The 26,016-nt window shown below is 44.8% G+C and overlaps 2 protein-coding genes across 5 annotated transcripts in view; one reads left to right on the top strand and one right to left on the bottom strand.

Moving 5' to 3' along the window:
• Positions 1 to 26,016, bottom strand: part of ST13 (ST13 Hsp70 interacting protein) — a 63,412-nt gene that overhangs the window by 1,605 nt on the left and 35,791 nt on the right. For all 3 annotated transcript variants that reach the window (XM_068104676.2, XM_068104677.2, XM_078777849.1), the window contains exons 8-11: positions 21,915 to 22,017; positions 6,665 to 6,781; positions 5,443 to 5,491; positions 86 to 204 (exon numbers count right to left, since the gene is read on the bottom strand). In XM_068104676.2, coding sequence (XP_067960777.1) covers positions 86 to 204; positions 5,443 to 5,491; positions 6,665 to 6,781; positions 21,915 to 22,017 — 388 coding nt within the window. The remainder of the gene's footprint in view (positions 1 to 85; positions 205 to 5,442; positions 5,492 to 6,664; positions 6,782 to 21,914; positions 22,018 to 26,016) is intronic.
• SRL (sarcalumenin) lies at positions 9,621 to 19,499 on the top strand. 2 transcript variants are annotated; one of them, XM_078777848.1, is made up of 7 exons: positions 9,621 to 9,934; positions 11,065 to 12,261; positions 13,910 to 14,005; positions 14,428 to 14,460; positions 14,917 to 15,033; positions 15,651 to 15,884; positions 16,020 to 19,499. In XM_078777848.1, the coding sequence occupies exons 1-7, from the start codon at positions 9,661 to 9,663 to the stop codon at positions 16,826 to 16,828; spliced, it is 2,760 nt and encodes a 919-aa protein (XP_078633974.1). In that variant the 5' UTR covers positions 9,621 to 9,660; the 3' UTR covers positions 16,829 to 19,499. The 2 variants fall into 2 exon arrangements, with proteins under 2 accessions (XP_078633974.1, XP_067960776.1); XM_068104675.2 differs by having other exon boundaries at positions 9,673 to 9,934; positions 12,082 to 12,261.

Genomic DNA, 26,016 nt, shown 5'->3' with positions numbered 1-26,016 from the left:
TTGCATCTTTTTTAAGGATTTAGTGAAAAAGTTTTAAATAAATGACCACAAACGCAACTCGATTTTCGACTTTCGATTAACATACTTGCATAGCTGCCATGACCTCTGGATCACTCAGAAGATTACTCATGTTCGGCATCCCGCCTGGCATCCCGCCTGGCATCCCGCCTGGCATCCCGCCTGGCATCCCACCGGGAAAAGCTCCTAGAATACATATAAATGAATCACAAAAAACGAATCAAATTGCAGCGAGAGATGTAAACCTGGCATTAATGTGGACCACTACCCAAAAGGGGTCATGGTGCAATGGTCACAGACTCTAAAATGCCCAATTTTAGATAGGGGGGAGGGGGGTGGGAGGCACATGCCTGTGGGCACGTGGTAGACAAGATGGGGGGGAGGGGTGGGAGAAGTATAAAACACAAGGACACTGCAAGGACTTCCAGGAAAGAAGTTGGGATTTCAAAAAACGTGGATGTGGGGTGAAATTAGCGGGGGAAGAAAAGATCAAGGTTTTGGATGGGGGAAGATAAGAGATGGTGGTGAACAGCTGTTTTAAAGACATGGAGGGAGGAGTGGGATTAAAGAGAGAGAGAGTTTGTTCCAGAGGCAGGAGAAAAGAGGAATGAAGGTGAGCAGAGAGTCTTCATTTTGCCAGTTTAACCATAAGAGGGTTGCAGGCAGATCTTGTGCGACCTGTAGGAATATTTGGGGGACAGAGCCCAGATAGCTAGGGGAGCAAGGCCGGAGAGGAGTCGGTAGCAGACAGAAAGAACACCAACCTGCCTGCGGTGAGTGGGTGAAAGGCCCTTGGAGTTCGCTTCATCGCGAGAGATTCCAATGATTCTGAACGCTTTGGTTTCAACAGCGTGAAGCCGAGCTAGGTGTGAGGCAGGAGCACTGGCCCAGAGGGTGGAACAGTATTCCATTGAGCTGCGGATGAAAGCCTTGTGGTGAGGTGTGGTGAGGAGCTCAGGTGTGCCAAGGAAGGACTTCGCATGACGGAGGATGCCCAGTCGGCGACTGGCTTTGGAGGCCAGATTGGAAATGTGGTTTTCCCAGTAAAGATCATGGCAGACAGCGAGACCCAAAAAGCTTGAGTGACAGAACTTCTTGGAGAGGATTTTTGAGAAAGTAGATGGGAGGGTTGTCCAGTCGGTCTTTTCGGAGAGACATAGTAAGAGTGTGAGATTTTTCAGGATTGATAGACGTGTTCCACTTGTTTGACCAGTCTGATTTTGTCCAGGTCTGCAGACTGCCGATCTGAGGGATGAGGAATGGAGCGGCAGAGAGTGGAGTCATGAGCAAAGAGGTAGAGAGGATTTTCAAGAGAGTGAGAGAGATCATTGATTAAGACCAGAAAAAGCACAGGGCCCAGAACACTGCCTTGGGGAACTCCAGCCTGAACAGGAAGGGGGAGATGAGAGAAACCCATTCAGGGCCACACATTGACTACGACAACAAGAGAGGAAGTCCGCAAGCCATGCATGGAGATTTCCATAGATACCATAGGAGGAGAATTTGGTGAGCATAGCTGGGTGCCAGACCGTATCGAAGGCATGTGATATGTCAAGGGAGACAGCTCTAATTTCCTGTTTGGCATTGAGGACCTCCATCCATTGTTGAGACAGCAGAAGCAGCATGTCCAGAGTGGAGTGACCTGGTCTAAAACCAAATTGATGGTCAGTGATCAAGCCATTGGAGAAGACGAAAGATTTGATATCCGAAGCAATGATGGATTCCATGACTTTGCTGATAATTGGCAGAAGACCGATTGGTCTGTAGTTGCAAGGATCTGTTTTTGCACCTTTTTGTGTAAAGTGGTGATGTTGGCTGATTTCCAAGCTGATGGCAGATGACCTTGAGCAAAAGAGGGTGAAGAGAACAGAGAGAGGGAGTGAAAGAGCGGCAGAGCAGGATTTTAGGACCCGTGGGCTGATGCCGTCAGGTCCATTTGCAGAATCAGAGTCGAGGGTTGACAGAAACTTCTCCACCTCGTCAGGAGAAAAGGACACAGAGTCCAGGAGCAGCTGGGTTCGACTGGGTACGGTGGGTACAGAGAGGGATGGGTTTGGGACACGAGATTTAGAGGCAAACACAGAGTTGAGGCATTCAGATTTTTCACGAGCGGAGTCAGCTGTGTAGCCAGAAACAGAGGCCAGAGGGGGAACAAACCAGAAACGGATTTGACCAGACACCACCAGGATTTGGAAGAGAGAGAAGTTTGAGAGTTCAGTCTTGAGAGAGGAGAGATATTGTTTCCTGGCTCTCCTGAGGGTGGACACACTTGTTTAGGGCTTTGTGAAAGGAAATCAGATTTCCTTCCGTTGGATTTGCTTTCCAGGAGGCGAAGGCAAGTTGTTTCTGGGCAACTGCCTCACCACAAGATTCCGTGAACCATGGACGGGAGGAAGGGTGTGACAACTGAAGACGAGATGGGATATATCTGCGCACGAGAGAGAGCAATTTACTTTGGAAGAATTCCCAGGAAGAATTGTTGCCAGAGGCAGTAGGGATGTGAGACCAGTCCAGATGATTGATGGCTGCTTGAAGACCGTGCCAGTTGGCCTGAGTGAAATGCCAGACTCGTCGACGCTGAGGAGGCTCTCTGAGAATGGTCAGAGAGATGTCCACTTTAACAAGCACATGATCAGATGAGCCGATTGGAGCAGAAGAAGAGCAGCAGACATTTGCAGGGAAGTTAGTCATAACTAAGTCGAGAAGAGAAGATGCTCCGTTGACTGAGATCGGGGTCGGGAAATTGACAGATTGTGTCAGTCCCAGTTATAACTAGATATGTTAGAATGAATAACTAAACAAACTATATGGTATTCATAGAATACTTACCCTGCGCAGTCAACTTGGTGTGAGCCAACTCTGTTTTTGAATGTTTTTTTTAAATCCAATATGGCAGCCAGACCACGTGAGCAATGGCATCATAAATTTATATTGTCTAATATAATTGTTGCATAGATCATGCTCAATAAATTTCAAACTGATCAGACGAAGCGTTGTCCCTGTCGAATTATGACGTCATAATTATGGCACAAATGACGTCATCGTTAACAACACCTATTCCCCATATGGAGTTATTTACAATGTGCCACGTTCAAATTTTTTTCCATAGAGCGGTTTTGGAGATATAGAGGTGCAACGTCAACATATGCAACGTCTATTTTTGCCTTCGCTCAAACCTGACTGATCTCTCCATACAGGTTGCTTCTGACAATCCAGACTTGATCTGCTTAACAGAGACTTTCCTCCTTCAATATGTCTCTGATTCCTTAATATCTCTTCCTGGTTACTCCCTCCTCCGGTATGATAGACTTGAGCCTCGTCCTGGTGGTGGGGTGGCTATCTTTATCAAAAACTCTCTTCCTCACTCTCCTTGCACTGCCCTCTCTCCTCCTCACCCCCAGGAGTACCTCTGGCTACGGCTTCCTCTCCGCTCCCACCTTTTGTTCATATGTGTTCTGTACCGTCCCCCAAACAGTGATGACTCCATTTACATTTCACTGTCTGACAACATGGACCAACTTCTATCCACTCATCCCAACTCTCTCTTCCTCATATGTGGTGACTTCAACTGTCATCATGCCATCAGCATGATGATGATCATGATCTCTTACCCGGACAGACGGCCTACTTATGTACATTGCGATGGGTTCTTCATGGCATACGGAGCATGCTAATCTACACGATTCTAACTTTCCTGAGATATTTCATGAGCCTGGTGTTGGCTTCGCGGTTAGGGTGCCAGCTTGGGATCTGAGGATCGAATCCCAGTCGATCGCTGAATTAATGCCAGGGGGGTTGACTCAGCCTGTCATCCTTCTGAGGTGGGCAAATTGAGTACCAATTCACTGGTAATTCCCTGTGTGCGGCAAGAAGCGACAGGAAGGGCATCCGGCCGTAAAACATAGCTTCAAAAAGGGGACCACTGTGCCCAAAAAAAGGCCAACCCCCGCTCTGTAGGGAGAAAATGGCCTCTAAAGGCAGTTCCTATGAGGTATTTCATGCTTAAATTTTTTTCCTTTTTGGAGTTTCCTTCTCCATGCATGCGTGTTTCGCATCCCGTTTTTGTCCATTACGTCCTGATCCGTTCAGTGTAGTAGCTCTTTCAAGACCTTCGACTATGGAAACAAAATAAACAAGCATTCTGAGTATTGCGCTGCAATACATGTCCCCTACCAAAGTTCAAAGTGCCATAACTTTGTCAAAAATGATCGAATATGCAAATTTATGCACAGTTGATGCTGGTTTTCAAACTTGATCTGAGGTATGCTGAGACATGTGTGTCACGCCTCGCATCGTTGATAAGCCCGCAAGGTCGCTCTGTGGAGCAGCCTGCACGTATTGCACTGTGTGAATTATATAATTACCAACTCATGGTCTGAGGTACTAGCGATTCAAGAGATATCCATTTTTTTAATACTTTCGTTTAATTAATGATATCTGCCAAACCACATGACCTATCGCAAATTCCAAAAGGACATTTTAGTAGACTGCCATGCTGAACAGATCTGTGAAGTTTCCCCTCGATTGGATAAAAAATGAGGGAGGGGCTCGGTTTTAAAGGTTCATGCTTAAAAACGTCATAACTCTGAAACCATGTGACGCATGACGTCATGCTGGCTGACTTTTTTGTTCATCATGGGTATGCGATTCTGCCTGCAATGTTTGGCCTCGATCTGTTCAGCCATTGCAAAGAAAAGGGGTTTTCGTGTTTTCACGAAAAACAATATGGCGGCCGAACGACGTGACCTGTGACTTCATAATTACCATTAAATTATTCTACAGACCGAGTCCCCCCTACGGTGAAAATTTGATCTCAATCGGTCCTATTATTGCAGAGAAAATCTTTTTTAAAGGAAATTAAAACTTAAAATGGCACCGAGTTAAGGATCATCAGAATTATCAGAATTCCCAAAGTTCAAAGTGCCATACCTTTGTCAAAAATGATCGAAACGTCGTGAAGTTCGAACTTGATCTGCAACTTATCATGAGGAAACCATGTACCAAGTTTGAAATCATTAGCATTAAGAGTTTAGAAAAAAAGTCCGGAAAACTGTTCTTTGTGTGACGGACTGACAAACGGACAGACTGACAGACGGAGTGCAAACCTATAGTCCCCTCCGGTGTACACCGGTAGGGAACTAATAAATAACTAAACAAACAAAACATCCAACTTAAAACCCAATGGCCACCATTAATGCAAGGGTGCCCAACAAGGATAAAAAAAACACCGTACTGGCTCAAGGATAGGGAGAAGCAAAAGTAGAAATACAAAGACGGAAAAAAGGAGGAGGAAAAGCCAAAGATAAAGGGAAGTGTGAAGGTTCTGCACATCACAAGTAAACAACCAGTTGTCATTATCAATGTCCATGCAGTCCCATCAAGAGCTTGTTCCACCATTGTGATCAAGCGTTAGATAACGTGTACCTGAGAAGTCAGCAGTGTCACCAGAAGCTTGCCTGCGACTCTCTTCTTCCTGCAAGAAACATACGTCGGCATTGGGTTATACAAGGGATAGGGTGGGTGGGCTGTGGTTAGCCATTACACTGTCACATACGTGACGACGATATGGTAGAACGTTTTATGTGTGTGAAACTTGGCAATCTATTCCATATATGTAAAACGATAAAGGGTGTCATATCTGAAGCTGAAATTTACACGTCAGTCAGTGAGTCTGCCAACACTTCGGTCATTATCGCTTGAACCAAACATAGGATTTTGATGAAACTTGCCACAAGCTTCACATCTGATGCCTAACGAAGGTGCTGTGACCGCATCAAAGTCTGAGCTCATCAACAGGTTTAAATCAGGCCGAAAACGCTCAAAACTTCCTACCATAACCTATAGGGGGCATTGCAGCACAGCCATGCCCTCAGTATATGTAAGCATGACCTACAACTTATAAAAACATGACCTGTAAACGTATGTCGTTGTAATCAGCATCGAGAGGGCTTCCATTCAACCAATCATGTGACCAGATTCTGTGTATGAACAAAAAAGCTCGATATTTTATGACATTGACTACTGCTCCTGATCCAGGTGAGCTTCAGGATCGGTGGTCCTAATTTTAAAGTGTGTTGGAGTTGGGACCATATATTTATAACATATGCAGTATAAAATTGGCAGAGCTGTTAGAGACAAAGAAAGCACAAAATGGAGGATGATCAAAGATAGGAGGGTGGAAAGGAAAGCTTGAAGTTCCAATAAATATTTCCATAATAGACTGCTCTGGAAGACTAAGGGGAAGTAGACATCTTCGGGAAGCAAAGGTAAAAGAAAATTCAACTCCCTGAACATCTTCCACAAGTCTCAACCCGATATTCCCCTTTACTTCCCCAATCACATTCCATATGTAATGCAAATATCCAGCAGAACCTATTTTGTTGCACACTTGTATTCTAACACGGTCAATCTTATACTTGCACAATAAAACGTTCAATAAAAACCCACAACATCTCAGATTGAGGTGGCAAAGGGTAAAAAGGCCACTTACTGACAGCGGGCAACAAAACAGTTGGACACAATGAGCAAAGGCGTGAATGAGCAGGAAGGGAGAAAACGGTTTCCAAGTAAAACGATTTGCAGTGAAACTTTTCAGTAATAATAATGATGATAAACAAACCATACAAGCTTGGAAGCAGCGACGTACCCTTCGCGCATGCTCGTGCTCCTCCTGTGCCTTGCGGACACGTTCCCGACGCTCATGCAGCTTTTGCTCCTCGTGCTTACGCTCGTACTTGCGCCGGTGCTCGGCAATGCGCTGCACCTGCGTGCAGCACCACACAAGGAGAGCGTACAAGTCATGTGAAACGCTCGCATAATTGTAAGAAGTGTTCACATCACAAATCTTCTTCCTCTATTACTAAAAGGAGCAGCGTGCGTCAAGTTTTATCCTAAAGAGTTCCTGCAAGCATAGAATAAGGTACCATTGGGAAGTTAATCAATTTACTTGGATTTTTTTTTTTTTTAATAAGTTGCAAGACATCGTGTCCGTTTAATCACAAAGACACCTTTAAGCAGGACTGGGAGCTTAATGTAACGGTTCCAACGGTACCACATAATTTTCTACAAGACAAGCCCTTTAGAATAAAGCGTGACGGACATGAAAGGAGCACAAAAATTATACCTTATATGAATGAATGAATGATTGTTTTAAGGCCATTTTCCCTGCTAGAGCGGGGGTTAGCCTTGTGGGCCCCATGACAATCATAGTTCCCTGTTTGAGGCAATGTTTTTATGGCCGGATGCCCTTCCTGACGCCAACCCTTAGTCGCCTCTTACGATGCGCAGGGATACGGTGTACCTACTCTAAACCGGGGTACACACCGGTATCATTCATCCCAGCAAGCTGGTACTCAATTTGCCGACCCCGGAAGGATGACAGGCTGAGTCAACCCCCCTGGTGTTAATTTAGCGATCGACCGGGATTCGAACCCAGGATCCTAGGATCCCAAGCCGGCACCCGAACCGCTAAGCCAACACCAGGCTAAATTATACCTTATGGAATTACAAAAAAAAATTCTGGAATTACCAAAAAAATTAGACCTTTGAGAATTATATTATCAGAACCTTCTAGAATTACACTTTAGAACCCTTTATAATTAAACATGGTGGGTTCAGAACCTTCTCAAAATACCCCTTAGAGCCCATTATAATTAAACACAGTGGGTTTGAAAGGTTCTTCTTCATTTTTGATGAACATTTTTGAATTTATGGATGGATGGAAAGAAAACGCAGCCAAATATTGAAGTGGCTTCAATGCTTTAAAAAAGATATATATAAAAGTACACTGAAGGAGCACACAAACAAGAACTACAGCCATGACGGCAGCAGTAACTAGAAAAGTACTCTGTTGCGTGCATATCACCGCCAAGCTGACCGGTTTATGCTTTGTATCCCACTCATCGGCCAGATATTGTTCCAAAGCTGAACCAGAATCTCCCACGGTTTGGCATAAACCATCCGCAACGTTTTGAAATACCATGCTATGCAAAGTTTTTGGCAATCAATCGTGAAGAATGAAGCCTGGCATTAGTCAGGTTCACTATGTCAATAAATTATATTTCGTTCAAAATCATGGTAGATTAGCAAACCTATACATTTTTGGAAAGGTTATAGCATAAGGAAATTAAAAATCAATGTTTACATTTGGAGAGATACCTGTATGGCGGCCATTTTGGATTTTCAAAATGGCCACTGTAAAATACATATTTTGTTCTATTTCTGCCTCTAATTACCCTAAAAACTTTTTAAAATATACTAAACCTATATTTTCAGGGACAAGGAATCCAATGAAAGTATCAAATTAGTGCTATGGGGAATGGTAAGACACGAATCAAAGGTTTTGAATTGCAAAATACTGTCTTTATATTCGCGATAAGTTGCATAATCAAATACATGTTATCATTTTGTACAGGCAGTTAATAACATCAAAATGTGTCACAATAATTCATATCACCAAACATACACAGGCAGTCAGCAAAATCATATATACACATGCAGTCAGTATAACCTCACATCTACACAGGCAGTCAATGACAAAATATACACAGGCAGTCAATGGCATCAAACATACACGATTACAGAATATGCCATTTAGAGTTCGTCATCACTGTCCTGTGTGTCGTATCCGACAATATAGTCCGCATCGTTTTCACAGTCCGTTCCACACAAGCAAAGGTCGGTCAGATTGATTGGCAAATCGAATTGGTCGAATGGTCGATCGAATCGAATTCGATGAATCGAATCGAATCGAATCGATCGAAGCGATTGGTCGAATGGTCGAATTGGTCAAATGGAATTGGTCGATTGGTCGAATTGGTCGAATCGAATTGGTCGGAATTGGCAAATGTAAACATTGATTTTCAGATTTTCCATGTAATAACGTTTCCAAAAATGTATAGGTTTGCTAATCTACCATGATTTGGAACGAAAAAAACATAGTGAACCTGACTACATTGGCTTAAAGGTTCAGGTGCCTGGCTTGAGATCTTTGGGTCCCGAGTTTGAGCCCATCATGCCGTTGAATTAACATCAGGTGGGTTGACAACCTGTCATCCTTCCGATGTTGGCAAAATGAATACCAGATTACTTGTTGCAGAGAGTCATCAGCAGCAGCTGTGCCCCTGAAAGATGATGCAACCAGCAGCCACAGGCTGCATACAGTACATACAAACCACCATGGTGAAGAATCACTTTTTAAAAAATCATATCCGGATCTTCACCAAAATCTAAACTATTCGTCCTCGTCACACCCAACCTGTCCACCAAATCAAAAATCATTTTGACCTTGTCGACCAAAATCTAAACCTCAGATATGCTCTTATACAATATGTTGAAGGCAAAAAATTTTAAAACCCGTGAAGCTACGAGGCCTGTTACCAATTATTACTATTGATTAGTTCATTGCCGTGGATCCACTTGTGCATAATCTTGCAACTTTTGATCAGTTTTCGGCTTACATTGTGACCAAATTACCTCGCAGAAGCAGCTCACTTAACACAGCAACTACTTGATGTGCTGCCAAGTCAGAGTTCCGATGATCAATGCCTGCAATACATGACACTGACATGATACCCGCCAGAAGGCATAACGGTAATCCCTCCCTCATAGTTCTCTTGGCAACTCCAAGGTCTTCCCTACATAATGCAGTGTAGTAGTAGTAATAGTAGGCAGGGGCAAGAGGTGACAGCCGAGAGCATCAGCTATTTATGGCCGCTGACATTCGCAGGAAAGCCTCTGCACTGGGAGGTACACGGCACAGAGAGGAGAGGCAAGACGAGGTTTGAGGCGAGGTTGCTTACCGCCAGGCACCTTACAGACACCGGTAGCAGCGCCGTGCCTCAATTTCATGCCACCATGCTTCGCTACTTCTCCTGTCTTCTCATGGTACTTTTAGCACTGGGTGCCACCGCTGAAGGTGAGTGGTGTGCCTCCGGTGCAGTACAACCCGCACACTCGACATGGTTTGGTCACCTTGTGATTAGGACGAACCCAAAAAAAAATCGCTATTTATATGCCATTTACGTGTCGATATGACTTTATAAAACAATGTTGTCACTTTTAGCATCTAGTGCTACTGGACAAGGTGCATAGCATACCGCCCAATGCAGCACGGTATTGTTCAGTCGCATTACGGTTGGGATGAACCCGAGGTCTCGGTATTAAAATGTCATTTTATGTGGATAAGAGCTTGGAAAACAGTTTCAGCACTTTTTATGCAAAGGTAAGAAAGCTCAATGTGTACCTTTCGCAAAAAAAGCCTCAACGTCCGTAGAAGCTGCTGTCAGTATTACTGTGATGAACAAGTGTGCCAAATCTTTTGAAAAGTTTGGAATGCATACGATATGATGTGGTTAAAAATAAATAAAAAACGCACCGCTCACACTCCAGGGGTCCGAGTTTTAAAGGAGTATTCCGAGCACCTTGTACCATTGCAAAATACATGCATGAGGCTAAAATGTGACACTTCTGCAGTACCATGATGTAGTGAAGCAGACAACAGATGTGCGGTGAGAAAAGGAGCATCCATGCCTCATTCCCAGCACACTCACTGGAGTAATTTAAGGCAGGCGATTAGAGCGCTTCCCATTTTAGCGGCGTCTCATCGAGCAGCCCAAGTATGGTCAGTACGCCCAGCAACTGGCTTTCCGCGCTCCGGGTCACTGCCGGCGGCCACTAAAGAGACCCGGTCATTAAAACAGGGCTTTCAGGCTCCCGGCACCTCGGGAAAACAATGACAATAACACGTTTCAATGGGTTGTCAGGCGTTTGTGGTGCTGCTATGGAAGCGATGGCCAGATGCAAAAGCAGGCGATTGGGGAGTGGGGGCAAAGGAAGGGGGAATAAACAACTCTTTATAAAGGCTGGAGTATTGTATTAACAGAGAGGGAGAGAATCAAATCATTAAGCACTGGGTGTTAAAGTAAAAATTGCAAATCATCGAAGCAACAGTAGACTCCCAGAGGAAAAAAAAAAATAGAATCTGAAAAGTAAGAAGATAATACTATGTTTTGGCAAGCAGCTAATGGCCGTGCCTTTGCGGCGCAGATGTGGCAGAAACAGTCAGCAGCTGCGCTGTGGAGCCAGAGCGACCGGTCCTGGCAGAGCTTGGAGGGATGGAGAATACCGCCAACCAGAGCCCGGTCCCCAGCGCACAAGCGCCAGAATCGGACGGCGACACGCACGCAGAGGACACAATTGCACAGGTTCTCAAAGATAGCGGAGTTACAGCAGACGATGACACTGATCAAACCAAAACTTCCAAACCAAATGCAGACAACATAGGGTTGGACAGTGGCAGCCATGAAGGCACAGATCCCCCACTTCGAGATACGAATGGCGAATGGATAGAAAGCACATCAAATGAAAACCAAATACCTACCAGAAGTTGCATCCCAAAGGGAGACACAGATGAGGGCGAAATAACTAGTGATAGCGAAGGCGAATGGATAGAAAGCACATCAAGTGAAAACCAAATACCTACCAGAAGTTGCATCCCAAAGGGAGACACAGATGAGGGCGAAATAACTAGTGATAGCGAAGGCGAATGGATAGAAAGCACATCAAGTGAAAACCAAATACCTACCAGAAGTTGCATCCCAAAGGGAGACACAGGTGAGGGCGAAATAAGTAGTGATAGCGAAGAGAGTGGTCCTGAGGATGAGCCTGGTTTAACCCAAATTGCAAATGATACCTCAATTCTCAAAACAAACACAGATGAGGTAGACCAGGACAGTGACGACCGTAAAGGGGAGATTGATCTCCCCTTGCTGGATAAAAATGGATACGATGGACGCCAAACACCCACAAAACCATCGACCAAAACGCCAGTTGCAAACGAGGTCGAGATAAAAGCAGACATTGAGGAGAGAAGCCAAGGTAACAAATCTCACCTTTCCCAAGTTACGAAGGTTCCCGAATCAAATGGGGTTGTAGTTGTGCTTACAAATCACGCGCTTGCAAAAGAGACCGTGTCAAATCTGCCGGTCGCAGACTGGCAGGGTGAACAAAGCGCTATAAAAGAGCCAGTTCCTGACCAAACTGTGAAACCTAATCGGGTTGCAGATGTGATCGAGCCGAGCGACGAGGCCTCAGTGAAAGCACCAAACCCACCGGTGCTCAGACCCAATGGAGCAGAGGCGGAGGTGAACGGTGATGTGGACGAAATTGCATACGCGCTTCGTGATCGTACGCACATTGGCCAAACGCTGCAGCTCGAGGACACTCCACTCGAAGACTATCCAGGTATGGACAATAATAATAACAAAAATTCATAATAATAATAATTGGATTCCTTACCCTCATACCCCCCCCCCCCCCCCCTCCCACTCCTTTTGAAATGAGGCCTATTCCTTATTACCTCCGCCACCAACAATGAATGGAGGTTATGTTTTCATTCCCGTCTGTGAACAGGATATCTCAAAACGTTGTGGACGGATTCGGACAAAACTTAGTGGACCGGTTGGGTTTCTGACAAGGAGGAATTGATGCAATGTTGGTGAAGATTCGAATCCGCATCTGGTTCAAGATTTATTTTTTTTATGCCTCCACCCCCTAAGGTGGCCGGAGGCATTGCGTTTTCGGGTTGTCCGTCCGTCAATACGGGCTAAACCTCGTTTTTCTCAACAACCACGTGTCCGATTGAGACGAAACTTTCAGGGTAGAAGTGACACCCATTGAGAATGTTTTTCTGATAATTGTGACGTCACACGTCACGTGGTATGGCAGCCATCTTGGATGAAATGCAAATAATGAAAAAAGAATTCTCGGGAAACCACCGAAAGGAAAAATTAGAAACTTGCCACATTGTCAAGCACCCTCAGTGGGGGAAAAAAGCATGATAATGATGACATTATAGGTGAAGTGGTATACCAGCCAAAAATGTTTTAAACGATTTCCTTATCGTAAAAATCTGAAATTGCATGCACATGATCTATGACCCATTTGTATTGAAATATTAAATTTATGACGTCATAGGCCACATCATGGTTTGGCAGCCAGATTGGATTTAACTTAAAACCTATAAGAAACATCTTCTCCCAAACCACCAAATCAATCGACTCGAAACTTGTATATTTTTAGGACACTGAACGAGGGCGTCTACCCGTTGTGGGACTATGCGGAGGTATATTGGCGACAGTCGCATTGCTCTAGTTAAAGTGATTCTTCACAATTGGGTGATAGGGACAAAACAATATACAGCAGGATATCTCAAAAAATTGTGGGCGGATTCGAACGAAACTTGCGTTTGTGACAATGAAGAATTGATGCAATTTTGGTGAAGATTCAAATCTGGATCAGAGAATTTTTTTTTAAGTGATTCTTCGCCATTGAGTGATCGGGCAAAAATCAATACATAGCACGACATATCAAACTTATGGATGGGTTCAGACAAAACTTGGTGGACAGGTTGGGTGTGTGACGAGGACTAATCAATTCGATTTTGGTTCAGGTATCTGTAGATATCCAGGTATCTGATCCAGATCCGGCCTATCTGTAGATACAAAACGTAAACTGGTCAGCCTGGCGGAGGTATGCACTCTACCGAGTGTTGTTCTAGTTCTGTACTGTGGACAGGACATGGAGGGTGGTAAATTGTGGAAAAAAAAATTGTTGTTGACATTGAGGCAAGGAACATAGTTCTTTCATCTAAGGAAGAAGAATGTTGGCAGAGTGGGGAGGAAAAGCGGACAATAGGATGTTGAAGTAAGGGGGAATGGTGGCTGGTGCATGTGCGGTTGTGACGCGCATTAAAGGACAGGGCGGGGGCACAATTTCATTTTTGTGTACATAATAAATTGATGGCACCTTTTGTCCATGCATGACATTCAAAACGAGCAGAGTGCCGCTTTAAAAATGCCAAATTTTAACGAGCCATACATTTGTGACCCAGGCCTCTTGGAACGCCTCAAGAAGACCTACCACTCTGCCATCAAACCGATGGAGAGGGCATACAAGTACGAAGACATAAGACATCAAGACATCTCCGGTAGTGTATTTCCACACAGCACCAAAGCACAACAAATTGCTGCCTCGTTGTACCAAAGGCAGCGCATTCGGGTTTAATAAACGAATACCGACTCGAGCACGTTCCACACTTAAGCAGCACAACCTCACTAGTCCAATTGCTCGGTTTTCACCTTCTGCTCCACCACCTGAACCCCCCCCGAATGGTTTGACATCGAGTGAAGTTACTGGGGCGGGGTGCACTTTCTGCACGAGAGCACCAGAGTGTTAACACAGATACTAAGCTGCACACAATCCAACTCTCCTACAATTCCTCCATCGACTTCCCCGATCTCCCCTTTGGACTAAGCACACCGTTAAAATGTCGCCCCTAGTCCCATGTAACTGAGATAACCCTCCACCACCATGCTTACCACGACTCTCTTCTTTTTCCCCTGTTAACAGCTTTTGCTGGTAGAAGTGCAACTTCTTTCCAAGGTTAGTAACAAAGTTGCTGGCAGACATTTTGTTGCCAACGAGGGGGGGTTGGGGGGGGTGGGGGGTTCAATTAATAGCAATTAATTGAACACCCCTTCCCGCATGCTCGGAGTTGTCTCAAACCCAAGTACTAACCCAGCACTCCAAAACGCTCAATGCAAAGTTTGCTCTCACCTGGCATGTACAAATCAAACATGATCGGATTCTGAGATTACAGGCCCCGCATGCTGGCGATTCCACAATAATACAAAGCTAAAACGATGGTGAAAACATCCAATTCGACCATTGGCATTAAGAAGAAGCAGCTGCTTGCGTTCACGAAATGCATGACTGTTGCCGCAGTTGGGATCGACGTTGCTTTGGGATTTAAGCCGAGGGTCCTTCCAACCTTCGGCCAGGTGTGTACAATAGCCAAAGCCAGTTCCTCACGCTCTGCCATCCCCGTCTGCCTTTCAGAGAACGAGATAATGTCCAAACCTATGGTGTTGTTCGTTGGCCCCTGGAGCGTGGGCAAATCAACGATGATAAACTACCTCCTGGACCTTGACGACAAATATTACCAGTTGTACACAGGTGGGTTTCGGCCGGAATCAAGTCGACAATACACTACTTTCCAGCCTCAAATGAGTGACCTTGAGTTAATAATAACCGAGTTTCCACATCCACACTATTCATACCTCGCAGGGGGTCGGAAACTTCCTAGTGTCACGAGCGAGGCAGATAAGTCACCTGTCACATGCTCACAACCAACCGGGACATCCAAATCATGAAGTTTATCAATCATTTCGTTTTTTACTTCAAGATCTGTGGGGAAGTGAAGAACTCATTTGAGGACTGTCCTCTGTTACCACAAACCATTCTCACATTACCTAAACAAGCGTTTGCTGAAAAGAAATGACAGCCGGGGATGCCCAAGATAAAATTGGTGCTGACAAGGCAATGGTGATGGTGGCATTTCCAAATACAGCTCGGCATCCAGCTTCGCAAGTTAGGAGCTTAACTCTTTCGTACCGATGGATGCTGCATTTGTAGCACTTGGAAATTGAAAATGATCAGCATGGATTATGGAAGCATATATGGTCTATGTACATGGATGTATAAATGCATGCATGGTCTCCAAAATAAATAAATACGTATCGCAGAGATAAAGGTCAACCAGCAGTTTTAACAGTCTGCTTTGATTCCGGCAGGTGCCGAGCCAACAACATCGGAGTTCACAGTCATCCGGCATGGACCCAAGGTCAAGCACCTGGAGGGAATAGTCATGGCAACCGAAGGCGCACGCACCTTTGCGTCACTTGAGAAGTTTGGACAAAACTTTCTGGAACGTTTTTCTGGCTATGAAATCCCACACCCACTGCTCGAACGGATCACGCTCGTCGACACACCAGGCATCATTGAGAACCGCAAGCAACAGCAGCGCGGTATGGCCACCCAAAACCTAATTAAGAGCTTTCTAAAAGCTCGGAGCAAAAGACAATGTACAAAAATTTTATCTGCATAGCAAGGATAAGCACAAAAATAACCACTTGACACTTTCTCAATTTCGTACTTCCCAGGTTACCCCTTCAACGATGTGTGCCAGTGGTTCATCGATCGTGCTGACCTCATACTGGTGGCCTTCGACCCAACAAAGTTAGATGTGGGACTCGAGCTGGAGATGCTGTTCCGACAATTGAAGGGTCGTGAATCGCAGATCCGCATCGTCTTAAACAAGGCCGACAGCCTGTCCACACAGGAGCTCATGAGAGTTTACGGCGCACTGTTTTGGAGCCTTGCCCCTCTCATCAATGTTACTGAACCACCACGTGTCTACGTCAGTTCCTTCTGGCCCCGCGCGTTCCGCGTCAACACAAACAGTCGCCTCTTCCTCATGGAGGAGACTTCGTTGCTCGAGGACCTGCGGCAGGTCATCTCAAATCGCATGGAGAACAAGATCGCATTCATCAGGCAGCATGCAATTCGCGTGCGCATCCATGCTCTTGTTGTGGATCGTTACGTGCAGACCTTCCGTGCCAAAAGTTCATTCTTTAGCGATCCAGACGAGGTCTTCACAGAGATTGTGGACAATCCGGAGAAGTTTGGGATTTACAAGGCCGTACTGTCGCACAACAACATCAGCAAGTTTGACCTGCCCGAACCAGCGGCGTATTACGAGTTCTTTGCTCTGAACCCAATCAGCCAATTCAGCCCACTTTCCCATCACTGCGGCTACACGGGAGGATGCTTGCTCGACAAGATAGAGCGGGCCATCGCTTACGAGCTCCCGGGCCTGCTAACATCTGTGGGAAACATCGCTCACCGGGCTCGGTTTGGCCAGACCTGCTCCACAGTTTCATGCAAAGCTACCAAGGGTCGCAAGCCCTAGGATGGCGCAAGACCACGGCACCCAGTCAAGGTCAACCCTCCCTAATCTCAGCCCCACTTCACGCTGGCTTTTCTAACGGGGCACAAAAAGCTGGTGGAAAGGTCAGGGAAGCCAAAGACTTGGAGCGAACGCCAGCACCCCGTCCGGAAGAGTTTCCTGTGACCTTTGGCGGAAGTTATTCATCCGAACCAGCCGGCGGGTAGTTGCATGTCCATCGTCATTTTCAGCCCAAACCCCAAAACAGTTCCCCAAAATGTCCATACTTTTCTCCAATGGCTGGGAATCATTTTGGGACCTTTAAAGCTGTTGCTCGCTTTGCAACCACAAATTTATTACCGACAATACGTCTAAAGCAGGGGTAAGCAATTGGGCTGATGACAAAAAAAAGAAGAAGTCAGCTTTGACAAATATATTTGAACATTGTCTTGCCAGCAAACAAAACCCTTTTTTGCTAAAAAAAAAATGACGTATATAATTCAGACCTATTACAGCCCAAATTTTCGGGGAAATAAAACTTATTTAAAGCATGTGCATTATGTTGTTTTAAGGGAGAACTGATGCAAGGTCTGCTAACTTGCTATTCGTTTATGGTACTACGAAACTCCCATCAGTCAAAAACACCAAAAATTCCACAGAATAATAAAAACATCAGGCAGTGCAGCGCTAATCAGTTATCCATTTCACCGCCATACTGTCATTCAACAGGAACAAGCGGAACACAGAGCAATTTGGTCCCATATCCGGCCATTTTATCCTGCCGAAGCGCACACATGCGTATCCAGATAAAATTAATCACAAGCAAAAAGACGAGCAAAAAAATTGTACTTGCATAGCAATAACATCAACAATACACCAATCACGACAAATTGCACACCGGTAATCACCGACATAGGCCACAAAACCAGGAAAACACGGAGAGCACGTCCACACAGCATACCATCAATCAGAGTAACCAGTGAATGCACTTTGTAGTATGATAAAGACCTCGACTTGACAAAGCAGGACAAAGGACTCCCTCAACATAAATGAGCGAACGAACCACTTTCACATCACATATATACATATACATAGCGAAAATGTAATTTCACATGAACGTGTCGACGGATATGCCTCCACCCACGTTAGATGTCAACTGACTGTTATGGTTGATCTCAATTGAAGATCATGAGAGCGCGCGAGACAAAAGAGACCAGTAGAAGAAAGATCACATGCTTCAAACTCGACTCTAGTTGTGCTCTGCACAACGATGCTCAAAGGGGCAAATTACCTCTTTTGACCCTTGGCACCCAAAGTTGAATCGGTTCATGTTCATATTTGTATTGCAGTTCATGCTTGTGCCATGTTTGGTTGAAATCCCTTCAGTGGTTCACAAGTTATTGCGGTGACAAAGATTTTCAATTAAAGGTCACATGACCTCAGACCCTTGACATTTTACACCCAAAATTGAATCAGTTTATCTTTGCATCATGGTACATATTCGTACCAAGTTCGGCAAAAATCCCATTAATCGGTTCACAAGTTATCACGGCAACAAAAATCCGCTTTGCACACACGAACTGACAACCCAAAAACTGACAACCTTCAGCTGCGGAGGCATTATTATTATTTGAAAAAAAAAAAAAAAAAAAAAAAAAAAAAAAAAACTCGTCAAAGGTAACAATACCATTTTGATTAGACGTACAAGTCACCTTGCCAAAACACCAGAGGACAAACTGGAAATATCAAACAAGAGCGAAATAACCGAAATCACAGAGTGTTAGATACCTGCAAAGTGAAACTTACAAAGCCATAGCAAGGAAGCTTGCACAGACATCTGAGAAAAACGTGCTTATTCTCAAAAGGAACCTTTTTATAAAGGACAGAGTCAATTGCCATCACTAGGGTGGGGGTGGGGAAAGGAGTTGGAGGAGGTAGGTGTTGGTGGGGTAACAAACTCTGGTAGGTGTTCTTCTGCGCAAAAATCACGGCTTTGTCCGTTTGAACCTTATTCACAAATAACGACACGGCGGGACAAGTGGGAGGAGCAGTGGGTAAGTTAAGGCCTAAACTTCCTGTATTCATGAAGAAAAAAAAATAAAAGAAAAAAAAAGTAGGAAATGAGCAGTTTTCATTTTTAGAAAGATTGGCAGATTAATTGCTCGGAACATTTAACCGGAAGCATCGTCGCAACACGCTTTTTGCACCGAGGTGCAAAGTTCCTATTGTGCTTTTAACTCGGCCAGGTTCGCACGACTTCCGCGTTCCGAAGCGTTCGACGCTGGCTGGTTTATGGTGCTACAATCAAATCGACGAAATGTGTAACTAAGCTGATGTTACAATCGTTTTCGCAAAGAAAAACGAAGTGTCAACTCGGCGCAACCGATGGTGACCGAGGACAAGTAGAATACGTAGTATCGTAGCGAGTGTTAAAAGTTTGATCCGACAGATATATAATTAATGGAGCATGTAACAAAGGCCATCATTTTCACAATCCTTATTCAAACATTGTCTTTTTTTGTAAGTAAATAGTCAACAAAACGATGGAATGCCACACAATAAATTACAAACTCAAATACAGGAACCACAATTACACTGATGTTTGAAAAGGAAAGCCGATTTGTATTTTGTGTTCTGGAAACTTTCAACAAGTGATTTTTACAAAGGACTGCAATAAAAAGGAAATGGTACCCTCCCCCAGTCTGCCTGGTTTATCAGACATTTTTACTTCTGGATGCACAACTCCAAACGAATACAAACAACAACATGCATTTTGAAGGCCATTTTCCCTGCTAGAGCGGGGGTTAGCCTTGCAGTCCCCATGACAATCTTCTCCATTTTGCCCTATTTTCTGCATCTCCCCTTGTGAACCCCCTTGCACGCATTTCTTCTTCCACCATCTTTAGCCAAGTCTTTCTTGGTCTTCCCCGTCCTCTACTTCCTTCTACATTCATTTCCATCACACTTCTCAACCAGTCACCAGCATCAATCACAGGCTCTATTCCCATTATCTTTCGCAATTCATCATTTGTCTTCCTCTCTCTCAACGATACTCTGCACATCCGCCGAACCTTCGCATTTCCACCCTTTCCAGCCTTCATTGCTGCTCTACGTTCATTACCCACGTCTCGCTCCCATAAATCATAACACTTCTCACACATGCAGCATACACCTTTCCCTTCAGCTTCAACGACACTCCCCTCCTCATCAGCACGCCACTCAGTTCCCGAAAATTCTTCCATGCACATCTCACTCGAGCAACCGTTGCCGAGTCTGATCCACCTTCTCCATTCAGCATGTCTCCGAGGTAGCAAAATGTTTTCACTCCTTCCAGCTTCACGCCGTCTCCAAGATCGAACTCAACATATCCTCCATCTGCACCTCCCTCTGTGCACACCTTACATTTGAATGTAGCTGCCACACTGGTTAATGACCCTCAATGACAACTCCAAACGAATATTAAACAATAAACAAAGTGCACATGATTTTATATAATCTTCTTGTACAACAAACACAATTAAACTAGAAAGGCCCTCAGTAGTGAGCATACCTATGCCAGGCTAAACTGCATACATTTCGGATCCAACTTACAGGCCAGACCTGAAATAAAAGCTAATTGGCTAGTTTGTGTCACCTACCCAACTCATCCACCGAGTTTTGTCACAATTCGTCCACAAACTTTTGAGATATTGCACGATAGATCGTTATTGGCCCAATCTCTCAATGGTGAAGAATCACTTGAAAAATTAAATTATTGCATCTCGATCTGGATTCGGATCTTTATCAAAATCAAATGCATCCTTGTCTCACACCAGGTTTCGTCAATCTGTCCATAACTTTGAGATATCGCGCCATATATAGTTTTTGGTCGTATCTCTCAATGGTGAAGAATCACTTAGGAGATTCTAGTATCCAGATCTGGATCTGCACCAATATTTAATAAATTCATCCTTGTCACATACAAGCCTGGTGTTGGCTTAGCGGTTAGGGTCCTGGCTTGGGATCCTAGGATCCTGGGTTCGAATCCCGGTCGATCACCGAATTAACGCCAGGGGGGTTGACTCAGCCTGTCATCCTTCCGAGGTCGGCAAATTGAGTACCAGCTTGCTGGGATGAATGATCACGGTGTGTACCCCGATTTAGAATAGGTACACCGTATCCCTGCGCATCGAAAGAGCGTGACCAAGGGTTGGCGTCAGGAAGGGCATGCGGCCATAAAAACATTGCCTCAAACAGGGAACCATGATTGTCATGGGGCACGCAAGGCTAACCCCCGCTCTAGCGGGGAAAATGGCCTTAAAACGATCATTCATTCACACACACAAATGCCCACCAATTCCAATGGATACAAAGTTCTCATAACAGGCAATGAAAATGTGAAAAAAATAATTTCAGCCCTCACCCGAAAATAAAACAAATTAGAACGGCATTCTTCTACATCGCCCGATATAACTCCGCCCACATTATTACATAATCACACATACCTGTATCAAGTTGGATTTAAAATCCCTTCAGCTGTCAGCATCACATTATTAACCGACATGACCTCTGACCTTTGATGCCAAAATCTAATCAGTTCATCTTTGCAACATAATATATATATATATAATATACTTATATCAAGTTTGGTCAGAATCCCATTGCTGGTTCACAAGTTACCGTGGTAACAGGATTTTTACTTAACATGACCTCTGACCTTTGACCTCAAAAATCTAACCACTTAATCTTTACATCATAGTACATACTTGATCTAATTTTGATTTAAATCCCTTCAGGAGTTCTCAAGTTATCATGGCAATGAAAACCGACCGCGGATGGACGGACAGCCAGAAACCATAATGCCTCCGGAGTCTTCATCGGAGGAATAATTATCGGATCCGGAAGAAAAACACACACACACACCCACACACCACACACCACACACCACACACACACACACACACTTTCATCAATTCATCTATCTCACACACTTGTCCAACAAGTTTCATTCAAATCCATCCATAACCTTACTCTGCAAGTACCATATCTTTTGAAACTGTTATCAAGTCCTTCAATAATGTAACAGTGCACGTCCAGCACGATTGCTGCCGTAGACTCGTAAAGGACACACCTTTGGTTGGATTTCTTTCAACACCCTGCTTGACTCGTCATCAAAATCCAGTCGGCAGGCAATCGCAAGATCTTTCCCAGCTTCCTCCCAGTGGCCCAACAACCTGCACAACATAAATTTCTGTGAGCATTTAAATGGCAACGGTGTACCAAGATTAGCGTTAGTGCAACACAGAACTATTGCCATGTTCTACGAGAGTGGTTAAAACTTATCAACTGTGGACCCGTAGTTGAGGGAATTTGTCTTTATAGCGTCAGTAACCAATAATGTACCAATCATGCATGTCCCACTTGAAACGGCATGGCGCCGAAAAATTAAGAGGATGGCAAGCGAGGTAAGAAAGGAGTTGGATAGGTGAAGGAGGAAATTTCTGGTCAGTAAAATCATAAAACACAGTATTGGCTACACAGTACAGTGGGGATTGCCCTAAAACAACAACAATCACATGAAAATTTGGATAGAAGCACTGCCCAACAGAATGACACGTCACCCAGGGACTGGAATAAATAAAGGAGTTGGAAACAAATGTAGATGTTATAGCCCGAAATACAAGACATTGTTAACGAGAGAGTTTATAGAACACGATACCACACGCAGTGTTCAGGTAATACAGTCTGACCCCAACGCTCGCAGGGGATACGTTCCTGGAAAATGCTGCAAATGTAGAATCCGTGAATGTGGGGGCATTGTTTAAATCGAGAGGGTAGGGGCGGCGGGGAATGTTTTTTTTCTTTTTCTTAACTACATGGCCTAGCCTCGTAAACGAGCTATAACACCAAACAAATCAGGACACAACACAACAAAGGGAACAGCAGGAGAAAGGGGAAATGCCAACAGCAAGGTGGAGGCAAGAAATAGACTGAGACGGACAAACAAGGGATGCATGTAACGATGAGGGGTAAGGGAGAACGCAAAGGGTGGACAAGATGGATAAATAAGCAAATTTTTGGAAAGGGTAGGGGTAGTTTAAGTGAGAACATGATTTCGGATGGGAGACGACTTGAAACGGTGATGAACTTGAAAATTTAAAATCTTGAAATCTCTCCGACTTGAAAATCACAATAAACCCAGTTTGTAACTAGATGGTATTCATAGAACACTTACCCAGCGCAGTCAATTTGTTGCGAGGCAACTGTTCTGTTTTTGAACATTTTATTTTTCTTTGATCCAATATGGCTGCAAAACCACGTGAGTGATGACATCATAAATTTACATTCTCTAATATAATTGTTGCACAGATCACGCTCAATACATTTCAAACTGATCAGACTAAGCGTTGTCCCTATCGAATTATGACGTCATAATTATGGCACCAATGACGCCATCGTTAACACCTATTCCCCATATGGCATTCTTTACAATGAGCCATGTTTCAATTTTTTCCATGCAGCGATTTTGGAGATGTATAGGTGCAACATTTTTCGGTTTTTCCAAGATGGCACCTGTACCACATGACCTATGACGTCATGATTATCATTAAAACATTCTAAAGGTGGAGGCACTCCTATGGTGAAAATTTCTTGTCCATCAGACCAACAGTTGCTGAAAAAAAAAATCATTATGATCGGATGCACAAGTGTTGTATTTGTCGAATTATGACGTCATAGACGGCACCGATGACATCATCAACATATCTTATTCCCCATGGGGAGTAGTTGACAATGAGCCAGGTCTCAATTGTTTACATGTAGCAGTTTCAGAGATAGAGGTGCAATGTTTTTCTATTTTTCCAAGATGGCGTCTGTACCACGTGGCCGATGACATCATAATAATCATTAAAATATTCCACAGGAGGCAGCGCTCCTATGGTGAAAATTTCATGTCAATCGGACCAACGGTTGCTGAGAAAATGAATTTATAAAATGCAGACATACGGCACACGAACGCAAATTAATGCTTAACCCCGCTTTTCGGTTCGCGAGCGCAGGGCAACAAATGTTCGTTTTTCATTAATCATCCACTTTCTAAACTCCACCCTCACACCTCCCCTCCAAAACGCCCCCTTTCAATCCTCCCCCTAAACTCCATCCTCAACCCTCCCATTCAAATCTCCCCCCATCACCTCTCCTTCAAAATTCCTCCCCACCCCTCCCCTCCAAAACTCTCCCCTCCAAAACTCCCCCCTCCAAATCTCCCCCCTCCAAATCTCCCCCCTTGCACCTCCCCTCCCCTTCAAATCTCCACCCCCCAACCCCTCCCCTTCAAATCTCCCCCCTAACCATATTTCTCCAATTCCCTCCCCTCCTCCTCAAAGCTGCCTCCTCCCCACTTCATCTCCCTTATATCTCATCTCATGCCTCCACCTCCTCCAACCTTCTACTTTGCTCTGATACCCCCCCCCCCACCCCCCCCCCACCCTCAAACAACTCCTCACTGTGCCTCATCCCATCACCCTCAAACATTTTGCCCTCCTCATCCTTCCCTTTCTCCTAGCTCTTTTTAAATCTCCAACACACTATCAACAGCTCTCCCTAACTCCTCCTCCTCTCCCTCATCTTACTCTACCCCTCCTCTCCCCTGTCCTGTCCTGCACCCGATGCTCCCCCTCCCTTTCCTCATTAACGGTATGGACCTCAAACATCCGGGGCCTTCGCTCAAATCTGATTAATCTCTCCATTCAGGTCGTTTCTGACAATCCAGACGTAATCTGCTTAACAGAAACTTTCCTCCTTAAAGATGTCTCCGATTCCGGTATGATAGACCTGAGCCTCGTCCGGGTGGTGGGGTTGCTATCTTTATCAAAAACTCTTCCTCCCTCTCCGTGCACTGCCCTCTCTCCACCCCACCCCCAGGAGTACCTCTGGCTACGGCTTCCTCTCCGCTCCAACCTTTTGTTCACATGTGTTTTGTAGCGTCCTCCAAACAGTGACGACTCCATTTACATTTCGCTGTCTGACAACATGGACCAACTTCTATCCACTCATCCCAACTCTCTCTTCCTCATATGTGGTGACTTCAACTGTCACCATGCCAGCTGGCTGGGTGTGGGTACCTCTCTCGCCAGCCATGGCATCTCAACAAAGGACTTCTGCGACTCATTGGGAATGGCACAATCTGTCAATTTCCCAACCCGGATCTCAGTCAACGGAGCATCTTCTCTTCGAAACTTGGTTATGACAAACTTCCCTGCAAATATCTGCTGCTATTCTTCTGCTGCAATCGGACTTCTGATCATGTGCTCGTTAAAGTGGATATCTCTCTGGGCATTCTCAGAGAGCCTCCTAGCGGCGACGAGTCTGGCATTTCACTCACGCCACCTGGCACGGTCTTCAAGCAGCCATCAATCATCTGGACTGGTCTCCCATCTTTACTGCCTCTGACATCTCTTCCTGGGAATTCTTCCAAAGTAAACTGCTCTCTCTCATGCACAGATTTGTCCCATCTCGTCTTCAGTCATATCCTTCCTCCCGTCCATAGTACACTGAATCTTGTCGTGAGGCAGTTGCCCGAAAACAACTTGCCTTTGCCTCTTGGAAGGCTAATCCAACTAAAGGCAATCTCAGTTCCTTCCACCAAGCCCGGAATAAGTGTGTCTACCCTCAGGAGAGCCAGGAAGCACTATCTCTCTACTCTCCAGACTGAACTCTCAAACCTGTGTCCTTCCTCCAAATCCTGGTGGCATCTGGTCAAATCTGTTTCTGGTGTTTGTTCCCCCTCCATCCCCTTCCTTATGTTAAATGGCTACACAGCTGACACCGCACGTGACAAAGCCGAATGCCTCAACTCTGTGTTTGCCTCAAAATCTTCTGTCCCAAACCCATCTCTCTGTACCCACCTTACCCAGTCGAACCCAGCTGCTCCTCGACTCTGTGTCCTTCTCTCCTGACGAGGTGAAGTTGGTCAAACCTCAACTGATTCTGGAACTGGACCAGACAGCATCAGACCACGGGTCTTAAAATCCTGCTCTGCCGCTCTTTCACACCCTCTCTCTATTCTCTTCACCCTCTTTTGCTCAAGGTCATCTGCCATCAGTTTGGAAATCAGCCAACATTACCGCTTTACACAAAAAAGGTGCAAAAACAGATCCATGCAACTACAGACCAATCCTGCTCCCAGTTAACAGCAAAGTCATGGATTCCATCATTGCTTCAGATATAAAATC

Source organism: Myxine glutinosa, chromosome 5 (assembly GCF_964187855.1).
Source record: "Myxine glutinosa chromosome 5, kmMyxGlut1.1, whole genome shotgun sequence".
NCBI classification, from domain to species: domain Eukaryota; kingdom Metazoa; phylum Chordata; class Myxini; order Myxiniformes; family Myxinidae; genus Myxine; species Myxine glutinosa.
The sequence above is the reverse complement of the archived record's forward strand: the minus strand, read 5'-3'. Positions and strand labels throughout refer to the sequence as shown.

Bases quoted from the DNA above. Each gene is read 5' to 3' on its own strand.
- SRL (XM_078777848.1), top strand. From the start codon at position 9,661: ATGCAGTGTAGTAGTAGTAATAGTAGGCAGGGGCAAGAGGTGACAGCC. The intron at 9,935-11,064 runs GTGAGTGGTGTG...TTTGCGGCGCAG, and splicing joins ACTGGGTGCCACCGCTGAAG to ATGTGGCAGAAACAGTCAGC. The intron at 15,885-16,019 runs GTATGGCCACCC...CGTACTTCCCAG, and splicing joins CCGCAAGCAACAGCAGCGCG to GTTACCCCTTCAACGATGTG.